At 38.3% G+C, this 13,047-nt stretch overlaps 1 protein-coding gene across 16 annotated transcripts in view; it reads left to right on the forward strand.

The window, feature by feature from the left end:
- The window catches only part of ZNF438 (zinc finger protein 438), a 197,735-nt gene that overhangs the window by 58,755 nt on the left and 125,933 nt on the right, over positions 1–13,047 (forward strand). For all 16 annotated transcript variants that reach the window (XM_061436214.1, XM_061436213.1, XM_061436211.1 and 13 more), the window contains one exon: positions 9,011–9,067. Coding sequence is in view for 1 of the 16 variants with exons in the window: in XM_061436210.1 (XP_061292194.1) it covers positions 9,011–9,067 (57 nt within the window). In the remaining 15 variants the exon portion in view is untranslated. The remainder of the gene's footprint in view (positions 1–9,010; positions 9,068–13,047) is intronic.

Consider the following 13,047-nt stretch of genomic DNA (forward strand, 5'->3'; position numbering starts at 1 on the left):
TAATTCTTTTTACATGATTTCCTTTAGTTCTATGTGAAACTGAAAGTTGCTCAGTGGTGTCCAACTCTTTGCGACCCCATGGACTATACAGTCCATGAAATTTTCTAGGCCAGAATACTGGAATGGGTAACCTTTCCCTTCTCCAGGGGATCTTTCCAACCCAGGGATCGAACTCAGGTCTCCTGCATTGCAGGCAGACTCTTTACCAGCTGAGCCACAAGGGAAGCCCAGAAGTACTGGAGTGGGTGGCTTAGCCTTTTCCAGCACATCTTCCCAACCCAGAAATCAAATGGGGTCTCCTGCATTGCAGGCGGATTCTTTACCAACTGAGTTATCAGGGAAGCCCAACTTATTATAATAGCTGATTTGAAGTCTGTATCTGTTAAGTCTAACATCTAGCCCCTTTAAAATCAATTTATATTGCCTGTCTTCTTTCCTGCAAATGGGTTTTCTGTTTCTTTGCACATTTTGCCATATTTGTTGAAAACTGGAAAATTTAAATAACACATAGCAACTCTGTGGACTTATCACCTTGGAGCTGGGGGTTAATGTTGTTTGCTTAGTTATTTATGTATTTTTTACTGACTTGGCTGAACTGACAATGTGAAGGTATTTCCCTCAGTGGACAGCATTGGATGCCTGTACTCAAATTTATTTTCTTGTTTTTTTCTTTTACCTTCACTACTTAAGGGTCACCCCTTGGTTAATATAAACCACTTGTTGTTTTAAAGCTGTGCTTATACCCTCATAGCCAGTTAGACTTTTACTCATTACCATTAGATGTGTGTGTTGCGAATGCTATCCTAGTTGAAAGAATTTAGGTATTACAGTTCATAAAGGAAAGGCAGGACAAATTCTTGCGGTTTTTCTTTGACTTAATGGTTTTTAAGATATGTAATTGGTTCTCTATCATTTCTTGAAAGTGACCAATTTTTTTAAAAAAGTCATAAATTCTTAGAATTAAACATATTTGATGAGTTTTAATCCATCTCAATTATTGTCATTAATGAAGCTCAAATTATTCCATCTTTGCCCAGTGGAAGCCTTTTGAAATTGGCTCCTGAGTCCCAGAATTAGCCATTTCTCTAAGAAGCTCTGGTCTCTTAAGGAATGCTCAGTGATGCTGGTTTGGTCTTTATAGGCCTTTTCGGTCATCAGAGCTCAGAAATATACGCACATATTTAAGATACAATAAAATACCTCACATGTTCATATTGATGCTTCCAATAAAACTCTAGACTACAGTGCAATTGAATCTTCCTTTTACATCTCCTTTTGTCTATGCCAAGAATCCTGGTTTTGAAAGATTTAAGTAATTATAGAATTAGAAAATCCCATAATCACTCATTTTTATCCCATATTACACATGCAGCAATCTCAGAATGACAACAGTAATACTACTGAAAACATGATTATTGAAAACATTAAAAAAACACATTTTTTATGTTCTGTCACCATCTTTATAGCACTTAGGACTGACAATGTCTTCTGAGACATTGTTTGTTTAGCAAAATGAAATGTTTGCCACCGTTTGTTAGAACGGTGATGAAAAAGAGAAGGAAGACATAACCTTGTTCCTTACAACCTGGGTTGTTGGGTTATCTGGTATCATTCTGGTATAGAAAGATGTGGCCCTAAAATCTGAGATTTTATTCTTCTTTAAAGGTACTGTTAATGATTTGACTGCATGCTTCCTGAGATGAAACTTTCATTTTCTACTTTTATCAGGGAGTAGCTTCCATGGGGTGGAGGTGCTTGACACTTCTGATGGTCTCTTACCTAGTGTATTTGGTTGTGCAGAGAAATGCAAGTAGCAGGAGATATAGCTGTCTATGCTATCATAGCTTTTGTGAGTGCACGATAGATAGATGATAGGTAGATAGACTGATAGACAGATGATAGATACACAATAGAAATAAAGAGAGAAAGAAAGAAAGGGCTTCCCTGGTGGTTGAGTGGTTAAGAATTTGCCTGCCAGTGCAGGTAACACAGGTTCGATTACTGGTCCAGGAAGAGGCCACATGCCACAACTAGAGTTTGCATGCTGGCACTGAATGGCCTCACATTCTGCATCTAAGACCCAGCACAGCCAATAAATAGAAAGAAAGATGGATAGGGAGAAAGAGATTTTATGTTAAGGAACTGGCTCACATGATTGTGGGAGCTAGCAAGTGTGATACTTGTAGAGTAGGCCAACAGGCAGAAATTTTAGGTAAAAGTTGATGATGTAACCTTGAGTCAGAATTTGCAGGGCAGTTCAGCAGACTGGAAACTCAGGCAAGGTTTCTTTGTTGGTCTTGAGACAGAATTAATTGCTTCTTCCTTGGGAAAGTTCAGTCTTTACTATTAAGGCCTTAAACTGTTTGGATGAGGTCCCCCATATTATGGAGAATAATCTGTTTGAAGTTAGCTGGTTGTAATTGTTAATCACATCCACAGGACCTTCACTGCAACATGTAGACTAGTGTTAGATCAAACTAGCCAAGTTGACACATAAAGTTAACCACCACAGTTGGGTTAACCATTTATTACCCAAACTGAAGATTCTTTCTGAAAATAAGTACTAAAAAATAATGAAATAATATGATTTTATTTGTTGATTGACAGATTATTTTTATTTGAGCTATGGTTTTTCCAGTGGTCGTGTATGGATGTGAGAGTTGGACTGTGAAGAAAGCTGAGTGCCAAAGAATTGATGCTTTTGAACTGTGGTGTTGGGGAAGACTCTTGAGAGTCCCTTGGACTGCAAGGAGATCCAACCAGTCCATTCTGAACGAGATCAGTCCTGGGTGTTCTTTGGAAGGAATGATGCTAAAGCTGAAACTCCAGTACTTTGGCCACCTCATGCAAAGAGTTGACTCATTGGAAAAGACTCTGACGCTGGGAGGGATTGGGGTCAAGAGGAGAAGGGGACGACAGAGGATGAGATGGCTGGATGGCATCACTGACTCGATGGACGTGAGTCTGAGTGAACTCCGGGAGTTGGTGATGGACAGGGAGGCCTGGCGTGCTGCGATTCTTGGGGTCACAAAGAGTTGGACATGACTGAGTGACTGAACTGAACTGACTGAAGAAGTTATTTTAAAATAAATTTATTTCTGAAAAATATTAACATATTTCCATGTTAATATAAAAAACCCAAATCATTGAGACAAATATCAAAGCAAAACAAAACTGTTTCATGCTGAATTTTTTCAACTTTAAAAAGAACATAAATAGAATTCTCAGTAAAAGTTCATATGCATTATTTAGTTTCTTCATCGTAATTTGTTTGTAGTCCTGGGTCTCTGTATTTTTCTGAAAGAAATGTAGTTTTGAAACATGGTTGTATTATTTTTGTTTCCTAAAATTGTAGTCTTCACAGTTTCATTTTTGATTACCAAGCTTGAAATTGTTTATTTTTTCAGTAGTTATTACTTGCTGTAAATCATAAATTTTTAACTTTGAGAGTATAACATCTGTGTAGGTACTAAGGTACCTGGTAAGTTAAAGCAAATTCTACTTAATTGGGGTCATTGTAAATTATTTTTTTAAATAGTTTAACATGAAAATATTCTAGCCCGTATATTTTCATAGGCACAGTCTTTTTTTACTCTATTTAGAGTACCTTTATTCAATGAAATTTTTACAAGAGAAAACTTGTCAGATAAGTTGTATCTGACAAAAAAGTTAGAAATCTTTTTTGAACGTTTTACCAAATTTAGATGCTGCTGTTAATAGATTGTCAGCATTTGAAATCCATTTTATCCTGGTACAAAATATAAACATATCTAAGTAAAAAGCCCTGGTTCTCTGTGTAGATTAAATCTGAATTAAAGATTTCCAACTAACTGAACAAAATGAAGCCAATATTTATTTTTAAAATTTTTAGTGGAGTATAGATGCTTTTCTGTATTGTTAGTTTCTACTGTACAGCAAAGTAAACCAGCCACACATGTACATATATCCCCTATCTTTTGAATTTCCTTCCCATTTAGGTCACCACAGAGCATTGAGTAAAGTTCCCTGTGCTATACAGTAGGTTCTCAATAGTTATTTTATACATAGTAGCGTATATAAACATCAATCCTGATTTCCGAATTCACTCCACCCCCCTTCCCTCTTGTCCGTATGTTTATTATGAAGCCAATATTTAAAGTGCTCAACTGAAAAAAATTCCACGCTATTGATGATTTTACTGAGTTTTAAAAACCTAAGGTTTTTAAATATTGGCTTCATAATAAAATCTGGGAGTTGGTGATGGACAAGGAAACCTGGTGTGCTGTAGTCTAGGGGGCTACAAAGAATCGGACTTGACTAAGCAACTGAACTGATAGCAAAAAGAGAAAATATGTACTGCCACGTTGGAGTAGTTTTTATTCAACATCATATTTGTCAAAAAATATTCTAGTTCACTTTCTTTAACTGTGTGTGTGTGTGTGTGTATATATATATAAATATTTGTCAGTGTTGTTTGGTAGACTGTCTTTGGTGAATGTAATTGTGGGATGTGTTTGCATCTACTTAAACGTCATATATTGCCATTTACATGGTATGGTTGTGAATTAGGTGTTAATCACAACCATATTCAAGCTAGTTTCTGTTCTGTGCTTTATAAATTAATAAGAACATTGATTTTTACTCTGTGATAGTGTGCTCAACCAAAGTTTGTGTTATCACTGTAAAATCAAATACAGTGTCTGCTCATTATTTACGATTTCCATTTTGTGAATTCTCCCTGCTCACAAAAAAATTAATTGAAACCCTCAAAGCAGTATTCTTGGCCCTTTTCTGGTTATTTAGGGCCATAGTAACGTGGCACCCCACTCCAGTACTCTTGCCTGGAAAATCCCATGGATGGAGGAGCCTGGTAGGCTGCAGTCCATGGGGGTCGCTAAGAGTCAGACACGACTGAGCGACTTCATTTTCACTTTTCACTTTTCATGCATTGGAGAAGGAAATGGCAACCCACTCCAGTATTCTTGCCTGAAGAATCCCAGGGACGGGGGAGCCTGGTGGGCTGCATCTCTGGGGTCACACAGAGTTGGACACAACTGAAGTGACTTAGCAGCAACAGAAAATTTGAGTTGCTCAACCTACTTGTTCCCAGCTCAGGTAAAGCAAAGGTTTCTTTCAGCTCTCACACTCTCACAGTATACACCTTTCAGGGTGCCATTTTTTTCTTTTCTTTTTTGGTAATTTCACTGTTTACAGTAGCTCCAAGGCATACTGTTGAAGTGCTATATACAGTGTTCCTAAGTGCGAGAAGGCTACTATGTGATGTATTTTACAGAGAAAATACATGTCTTGCTATGCTGTGCTAAGTCTCTTCAGTCGTGTCCGACTCTTTGTGACCCCATAGACGGCAGCCCACCAGGCTCCCCCGTCCCTGGGATTCTCCAGGCAAGAACACTGGAGTGGGTTGCCATTTCCTTCTCCAATGTGTGAAAGTGAAAAGTGAAAGTGAAGTCGCTCACTAGCATCCGACTCTTAGCGGCCCCATTGATTGCAGCCTAACAGGCTCCTCCGTCCATGGGATTTTCCAAGCAAGAGTACTGGAGTGGGGTGCCATTGCCTTCTCCGATACATGTCTTAAATAAGCTTTATTCAGGCATGAGTTAGTGCTATGGACTCTGAGTTCAGTGTTAATGAATCAATAATATATATTAAATATAGTGTCTTTATACAGAAACATGTAAAACACAAGGTTTTGTTGATTAATTGATGAAACTGTTGTAGCCAGAGGCTCACAGGAACCTAACTCTGTGTTTCCTCTAAGAGCAGTAGTTTGGTGTTTGCTAATTAAAGTTCAAAAGCATCAATTCTTCGGCACTCATCTTTCTTCACAGTCCAACTGTCACATCCATATGTGACCACTGGAAAAAACCATAGCCTTGGCTAGATGGACCTTTGTTGGCAAAGTAATGTCTCTGCTTTTAAAAATACTATCTAGGTTGGTCATAACTTTCCTTCCAAGGAGTAAGCGTCTTTTAATTTCATGGCTGCAGTCACTATCTGCAGTGATTTTGGAGCCCCCCAAAATAAAGTCTGACACTGTTTCCACTGTTTCCCCATCTATTTCCCATGAAGTGATGGGACCAGATGCCATGATCTTCATTTTCTGAATGTTGAGCTTTAAGCCAACTTTTTCACTCTCCACTTTCACTTTCATCAAGACGCTTTTGAGTTCCTCTTCACTTTCTGCCATAAGGGTGGTGTCATCTGCATATTTGAGGTTATTGATATTTCTCCTGGCAATCTTGATTCCAGCTTGTGCTTCTTCCAGCCCAGCATTTCTCATCATGTACTCTGCATATAAGTTAAATAAGCAGGGTGACAATACAGCCTTGACATACTCCTTTTCCTGTTTGGAACCAGTCTGTTGTTCCATGTCCAGTTCTAACTGTTGCTTCCTGACCTGCATACAGGTTTCTTAAGAGGCAGGTCAGGTGGTCTGGTATTTCCATCTCTTGAAGAATTTTCCACAGTTTATTGTGATCCACACAGTCAAAGGCTTTGGCATAGTCAATAAAGCAGAAATAGATGTTTTTCTGGAACTCTCTTGCTTTTTTCATGATCCAGCAGATGTTGGCAATTTGGTCTCTAGTTCCTCTGCCTTTTCTAAAACCAGCTTGAACATGTGGAAGTTCACGGTTCACGTATTGCTGAAGCCTGGCTTGGAGAATTTTGAGCATTACTTTACTAGAATGTGAGATGAGTGCAATTGTGCAGTAGTTTGAGCATTCTTTGGCATTGCCTTTCTTTGGGATTGGAATGACAACTGACCTTTTCCAGTCCTGTGGCCACTGCTGAGTTTTCCAGATTTGCTGGCATATTGAGTGTAGCACTTTCACAGCATCATCATTTTAGGATTTGAAAGAGCTCAACTGGAATTCCATCACCTCTGCTAGCTTTGCTTGTAGTGATGCTTTCTAAGGCCCACTTGACTTCACATTCCAGGATGTCCGGCTCTAGGTGAGTGATCACACCGTTGTGATTATCTAAGGCCCACTTGACTTCACATTCCAGGATGTCTGGCTCTAGGTGAGTGATTATACCATCGTGATGATCTGGGTCATGAAGATCTTTTTTGTACAGTTCTTCTGTGTATTCTTGCCACCTCTTCTTAATATCTTCTGCTTCTGTTAGGTCCATACCATTTCTGTCCTTTATTGAACACATCTTTGCATGAAATGTTCCCTTGGTATCTCTCAGTTTTCTTGATGAGATCACTAGTCTTTCCCATTCTGTTGTTTTCCTCTATTTCTTTGCACTGATCGCTGAGAAAGGCTTTCTTATCTCTCCTCAGTAGTGTTGGAGAAGACTCTTGAGAGTCGCTTGGACTGCAGGGAGATCCAACCAGTCCATTCTAAAGGAGATCAGTCCTGGGTGTACATTGGAAGGACTGATGCTAAAGCTGAAACTCCAATACTTTGAACATCTCATGCGAAGAGTTGACTCATTGGAAAAGACCCTGATGCTGGGAGGGATTGGGGGGCAGGAGGAGAAGGGGATGACAGAGGATGAGATGGCTGGATGGCATCACCGACTCGATGGACGTGAGTTTGAGTGAACTCCGGGAGTTGATGATGGACAGGGAGGCCTGGCATGCTGCAATTCATGGGGTCGCAAAGAGTTGGACACGACTGAGTGACTGAACTGAACTGAACTGAATTTAGCGTTCATGATGACTTTGTAGAACTTAATTACTGTGACTAATGAGAACTAACTATAGTTTTATCTTTGTTTTTGAACTTCTTAACTGAATTGGAATAGCAGCTATGCAGTGTCAGCTGTACTACATAGTACAGAATAAACTTCCAAAGGCTCTATGTTGATTCCATAAATTGGATGAAAACAGTCAAACCATTTTTGGAATTAACTGATTTCTTCTATTTGATGTATTAATATCTCCTCACAACTGATAGAAAGCTGGCATCATTTAACTGTGAATTTCTTCTCTATTAGAGCCAAGAGAATAATAATTGTCAATTAACTTTGTAAACAAGATACTTTGTAATCAGAACTGAGCACCATTAATCTCAAGACCAGTCATTTGATCTAAATGAAGAGTCATGGTTTGTAGATCAATATTGTGTATAAAACATTTTTTTCCATCTGCTTTTCTTAAATTAATACCTTCAATGTAGTTACAGCTGGGGCAGCAGCATTGACTATTTCTCCCACCTCCACCCAAGACTGAAGGAAGGATTGAGCCGTCTCTTGGCTACTGCTGTCCAAGTGCACTTCCCTTTTCTGCTCATGGTTCAGATGCTGACTCTGTGAATGAGATGTCAGTTACAGCCCATCCAGCAATGGGTTACTGCTCAGGGTCTTCACATTTAACCACAGGCTAAATTGACAGCTAGGCTAAGGGTGCAGGCATCTCACACTGCTCAATGAGATCAGGGCAGAGCGTGGAAGTAAATGTTCTGGCTTGCTATAATGCTGTCATTAAAAGTCACCAGGAAGTGGAAAATCCAAGACAAATAATAAATTGGATGGGACATTGCAACAATGGACATAAGTTGGGACTGTCTCAGTCAAAATGCCACACATGGATGCTTTACCAGGCACGTGTCTTCTCAAAAATCTCCTAATCCTCAACTCCTGGTTACTGTTTTCCACTCACCAAGGCTGTGCCCTCAATGTGATTCACTTGTTTGTGACCAGTTAGTAATTTCCACAGCATTATGCACATGGAAAAGAATGTGAAGCATTCTTCTTAGTCAGTTTTATTCATTGTGGTACTCCTTTTTTGTCTAGAACATTTTCTATTCATCTTAAAACTTGTATTAAATTTTGCATGCCTTCATTTTTAAACTAAAGATGTAATACATTTATGAAATTGTTCCTCACATTAGTTCTTTTGTAACCTTAAAAAATACCATACTATAATTTAGAGTGAAATTTGAGGATGAAAGGAATACAGTTGTTGCTTATATTTGATAAAAATGGGTTATCCGAATATGATTGTGATAACATTTTATATTATATTTAATATTTATATTTGATTTATATTCTATTACAGGACTAATGAAAAGGATTCACCATATCTTAGGACTTTTTATGGAGCCTTAAGAGACAGGTAAGTGCCAAGCATTTTTTGAAAAGATACATTTGAAACATTAAATAATTTGAGTGTATCGGTTCCTGACAAAAATAGGCAAAGGAGTATATTTTACTTAAGCAATTTACCTTTTATTCTTCTCAGTAAAAATAGTGTAAATACCATGTTTACATTAATTTAATGTAACATTCTCTGGTATCCAATAAATCACACTTTCCAGGGAGCCTTAGATTTATTTTCTGTAATAATTATAATGAGAACATTGTTAATAAGATGAACAAGTTAGGCATATTTCAGAACTTAAAGTCCTAAAAAGAAATCATTAAATGCAAAGTGGTGCCCTGGCTTGGATCTCAGGACTGAAAAAAGACATTAGTGGAAAAACAGGTGAAATCCAGATAAAGTCTGTAGCTTAGTCAATAGTAATGTACCAACATCCTTTTCTTAACAGAGACAAATGTACCATGGTAATGTAAGATGCTAACTTTAGGTGGAATTTGGTAAAAGGAACATGAAAACTTTATAGTACCTTTGCAACTGTCCTGTAAATCTAAAATTATTCCAAGGTAAAAAGTTTTAATTAAAGCCAAAAAATCAAGATTTATTTGAAAATTATACTTCTATAGGAAATTATAGTAGTAGCTTTTCTGTGTAACAGTTTGAAAAATCAAAATGGCCGCTTTTAGAAAAACCCAGATTCCATGCAATAGAGATGCAGGGAAATATGATACTCTAGGTTTCATTTTACAGTTCATGGGAGGTGTGGGATTTCGTTTTCTGGACATTGACCTGGTGTCCGTGAACATCTCCTTGAACTCGGTTATAGACTTGCTCTTCAGTTCCTTTAAGGTACATATGTGTTCTTCAGTGGTTTAGTACAGCTCTTTCTATTAATATAAGCAGGACCCTTACATGGTTCACAGACTACTACGTTTTTCTTTTCTTTGGTATATCTGTTAGAAGCAAAAACACCAGTGATGTGACTCAGTGGTTTGGAGTTGAGATCCTTTTAGGGTGGTTTTGTTCAGTCATAGCTACTTGAGCTTCTAGGTCAAGTGCTAGACACAGTTGACCTGTCATGAAAGAGTATGAATAAAGATGAGCATAACTCTTACATAGCCATTTCTGTAGTTGAGCTGAAATAATTGATTGCTGTCAGATAATTGAAATTCTCAGTTTCCAAAATGAACTCTAGCATCTAGCAGTATAACTCTTTTAAATTTCTATAAATATTAAAGGACTATAAGAAAGAAGCTCTGTAGTTTGCTGAAACTATTATATAACTTTTCATTAATAAAATTAAATAGCCCTGCTGGCCTTATAAATGGTCTCCTGCTGCTGTTGCCAACTTTAGTGATTTTAGTTAAACTTAAATTTCATCAAGGGAAATAGAAATATATTGTACTTAAAGGATATAGACATTTAAAACAACAGACCCAGACCTGAATGACTTTTGCAGAATAATCATTGGCCTTGAAGAGTTCTTTTGCTTGATGATATTTTTTCAGAATTGGTGTTATCAATATCATATCAATAGACTTTGCATCTTTACTTCCTAATTATGTAACATACTTGTGCCAGCCTTTGTAGGAAAGTTTTTAAAAAGGGAGGAACATTCTTTTAGGACAAGTTGAAATTTCATTATAGTTCACACAGACAAAACAAAAAAGTCTTTTTATTGTTTTTCTGTGCTCAAAGAGCATTAAAAATGTTGTTTCTGGAAACATGCTTTACCATTCAGCTGGCTGGCTGTCGTTTTACCTAACGTATAAATGAAGGTAGTACATAGGTACTGCATACTTTCTGTGTACCCTTTTTACTTTTTGTTTACGATGGTCTCATTTAATCTTCACAAACACCGATGAGCTAGTTTGGAATTCCCATTGTAGATGAGGTCAGAGGATAAGAGATGTCTCCAGGCCAACCCTGAGGGAGTGAGGAAGAATGACTTGGTGCCCATGGTGTTCAGTACCTACAGTCTGGTTCCTAATGTTACCAGCTTCCAGGGAGCCCTGAGTCCAAGGACACATGGTAAACTTCCCATTACTGCAACTTGTCTGGGTTAAGGATGTCTAATCCCTCTGGTGACCTAGAGCAGAATCCCCCAGGGTTACAGGCGTGGAGTAGAGTCTGCTGGTCCCCATTCCAGCCTTGCCTTGGCTCATCCTCTGGCTCCTGAGCTTGTCAGTTGTTGTTCTCTGTCACCTGATTAATTGCCGAACACTCACTCATTGTGTGCTCCATTGATCAGATGCCAAGAAGTCTTGGCAGCTCTGCGGAACATGATCTCAGTGTGCCTCCTGGTCAGTGCTGGGCAACTTGAAGTGGTTAGTGGGGGTGAGAACTTGGATTCAGAAGCCAGGACCTGTGCCAGAAGCCAGGGATGGGTAATTGAGTGGCTGGCACGTGAAATGGAGTGCTCCAGACTCATCAGTAGTCTGGGAGGCAGAAGGGGAACTGCACATGACTTTGAAAGGTGGTCTTTGAAGATCTTGATGGCTGGCTGTGGATTTTGTAGTTTGTAGATATAAAATAATTCTAGTTGCTTTTTGAGGAAGAATGAGAATGTTGCCAGCTTATTCATTATATTGCTCATTACACTGGGCAGAGATCTCTCTGTAACTTTTACCCATCAGTTCCAGCTGTGTCCTTCTGTGGTTCTAAATCTCCAGTCCTTCTTACACTTGAAAGCATAACATACAAATACAATTACAAAATCTCGTTTGCAGTCTCCTCTTCTTCAGTCTCAGGAAGTTGCCTTTCTTCAGTCAGTTCATGACTGCTTTCTCCATTTTTTCTCTATGTGATCTCCTGTATCCTTCACGCTAAATATCATCTGGGCCCCTTGTTTATTTCTTTACCTCGATCTTTCCCATGAGCTCCAGGCTCCTATCTATGTCCCCCTGTCCAACATCTCTATTTAGAAGTATAATAAAATTTCAAACTTAATGGATCTGCATAGAACTCTTAGACTGAAACTTCTGGCTGCTGCCAATGACAGTGGGTTCTGTCACTGACAGTGTCAAGTTGAAGCTTATCAGCCTCAGCTTTTCAAACCCCAGTGTATATATGAATCCCTTGGGTAGTTTGTTAAAATGTAGATTTTGATTAAGTCTGTCGTGGGGCCCAAGGTTCTGCACTTCTAACAAGCTCCCAGGTACTGATAATGCTGCTGATCCATGGACCCCACTCTGAGCAGCAGGGAATGTAAGTGTGTTCAGAGTAAATGCTTGTCAAGACAGGTCTGGGGCTGGGGGAGGTAAATGGAGTCCTGCAGGTCCCTCCCTCATCTCACCATTGTCCCATCCCCGCTTAAGAATCATGTTATATACAGCAAAAACTAGCACATATTGTGAAGCAACTATACACTAATAAAAGTTTTTTAAAAAAAGAAAAGTAGAATCATGTTTCTAAACACACAACTCTCAGTTATGCTTATAATTAAAAGGAAATTTAAAAAGTGGTATCCGTACTATTATTTCAATTTAAATTAACAAAGATGTGTGTGTGTGTGTGTGTGTGTGTATACATGTATATGCTTAGCCAAACTCTGTGAGGACACATGCCAAATGTTAACAGTTGTTAATCTTCTAAGTGATAGATTTACAGATGGCATATATTTTCATCTTTATATATGTGGCCTTTTCCAATTTTCAGTAGTGAGCATAATTTTCTAGATATAGTTTATGATGATTAATGTTATTACAACTGTCAGGTATACTCCAGCTTAGTTCATCACAACGTCGCCTTGGATGAAACATTTGCCTTCTACCACTCACTCACCTCTCTTCACCCTTCCCCCAAACATCTGCTCTTTTTTTTTTTTCCCTCAATAAATGTATTAGCTCTTTAATGGTTTAGTGAGGGCTTCATATTAGGGCTGTAGTTCAGTATCTACCAATACAGTTAATAGAATAAGGGTAATTAAATAAGTACTTTTTTATATTCAATTTTTGTAATTTTTTTGTGTGTTCCATTAAAAAAAGAACTAAAGAAAT

The sequence above is a fragment of the Bos javanicus genome, chromosome 13, assembly GCF_032452875.1.
Source record: "Bos javanicus breed banteng chromosome 13, ARS-OSU_banteng_1.0, whole genome shotgun sequence".
Taxonomy (NCBI): domain Eukaryota; kingdom Metazoa; phylum Chordata; class Mammalia; order Artiodactyla; family Bovidae; genus Bos; species Bos javanicus.